At 35.1% G+C, this 1,951-nt stretch overlaps 1 protein-coding gene across 1 annotated transcript in view; it reads right to left on the bottom strand.

The window, feature by feature from the left end:
- tmf1 (TATA element modulatory factor 1) overlaps positions 1 to 1,951 on the bottom strand; it is an 11,991-nt gene that overhangs the window by 4,856 nt on the left and 5,184 nt on the right. The window contains 2 exon segments of the mRNA XM_013907838.1: positions 415 to 638; positions 965 to 982. Coding sequence (XP_013763292.1) covers positions 415 to 638; positions 965 to 982 — 242 coding nt within the window.

The raw sequence follows: 1,951 nt of genomic DNA, 5'->3' as shown, positions 1-1,951 counted from the left end.
CGGAATTGAGCATTAACACCTGCAGTGTGAACGTAGCCTTAGTGTACATGGAACGAGCATGGCCATGAATTGTCACTTTAAATGAAAGGCATGTGGAAAAACAACCACATGGCTTGTTCTGTTTTAAAATACATATCAAAGTTCAACTCGTGGTTGTAAAACATTTAATCAGCCTGACTCACACAAATTAGTTTTTGGCTTTTGGCCAAAATTTGTGTCTTCACAGTGTAAATATGGCAATGAGGAAATAGTATCAAGGGAACGATAGGGAGAGAAAAACTTTGCAAAAAGAAAACAACATGGATGAGTGCACTCTAATAGCTCTGGTTAACATATGAATATCTTTACCAATACAGTGACCGTTTAGGATCTGCAAAGAATTTGTCATGTTGCATATGAGGTTAGTTTGCTTACTTATAAGAGTTGTCCAGAGCAGCCTCGAGGCTCCTGTTTTTCTCCTGCAGCTCCTCAGTGTCTGACTGCAGCCTGCTCAGTTCCTTCTCCTGGCGCTCCACCACACCATTCAGCTTCTTGATGTTCTCTCTGTGTTGTTTCTCCACCTCCTCCTTTCCATCTAGAACCTGCACATAACAGGAAACCATGATCATTTTATAGTTGAAGTGAATATCAATAATTGTCTACACTGGATGGGCAAATGAGATACAAATATGTTTGAGAAAAAAAACAACTGAGAAAAAGTGACTTTATCATGTTACATTTACCAGTAATAAATGACTAGTAAATGCCATGATTTACAACATTGTTTTCTTGCAGGAGATCTAAAGAAAACAAAGTATAAGACTTTGGCTTGACATACCCTACGTTACACGTGACCATGTTGAAGCCATAATCCACACTACCATAACAAACTGAGAAAACTGGTATGAGCAGCATTGTTCAACAGTGTAAGCAAATGTAACAGTGTTCTTAAGGTGTGCATTTACTCATCATTTTGGAAAGTGACATTTTTATTTTCCACAGTCTCAAGAGTATGATTCAAGGGGCTTTTTCATTTAAAACAGGGCGGAGGAGGTGACAGCTGTTGAGAGCTTGAAAGCATTTTGGAATTACTTTCATTTTTAAAACAAGCCCCATCTAGTACCATTACTGAAAGGACATGCCAAAACATGCAATAAAAGTAAACCCCTCTTGTAATAAAACCAAATGACTTCCCATAAAATGAGAGCTGAAGAATAAAAACGCTCCCAATCAGCACAATTACGAGCAAGTTCAGCTTAATTATAAACTAATTAACAGGTACCTTTTGATTCTTCCAACATAAGATTTAACCACTAAACACTGAAAACAAAGAATTAATAATATTAATATTATGTTTTTAATTAAAAATTATGATAACATTTTCTTAAAAATTATTGTAAATTAAATTAAATTGCATATATAAACCCCCAAATCACAACAGTAACCTCAAGGCACTTTACATTGTAAGGTAAATACTGGAGATGGCACGATACCACTTTTTTATGTCCGATGCCGATATCATAAATTTGGATATCTGCCGATACTGATATGAATCCGATATAGTGTTTTTTAATCAATAAAACGTTTTTTTAATATTTTGCTGCTTTTTGTATAAGTTCATACTCAAGTTACAAAAACAAACACTAAAGCTATTCTGATATACCTGTATGTAAAAAATACACTGCACCCAAAATATTTCATAGTTCAGCAAAACTGATCAATCTAATAACCTTAAACCTGCTCCATCCTTCCTATTCTGGTATTTTAAAGAGTACTTAGCAGAAATATTAAGCAACCTAACTAACAGGGTTGCAAACTCCCAGCAAAAAAAATAAAAAAAAATAGGGAACCACCCCACACCCTCCACCTCGTGATGCTCAGATGGTATCTTCCCAAAGGAAAAAGTAGTATAGCTTACTAGGGTATATTAGACTTAATAGTTACTATATACAGTAATGGACTTCTATATATT

Source organism: Pundamilia nyererei, unplaced genomic scaffold (genome assembly GCF_000239375.1).
Source record: "Pundamilia nyererei isolate P.nyererei 1_Seehausen unplaced genomic scaffold, PunNye1.0 scaffold00547, whole genome shotgun sequence".
Classification (NCBI taxonomy): Eukaryota; Metazoa; Chordata; class Actinopteri; order Cichliformes; family Cichlidae; genus Pundamilia; species Pundamilia nyererei.
The sequence above is the reverse complement of the archived record's forward strand: the minus strand, read 5'-3'. Positions and strand labels throughout refer to the sequence as shown.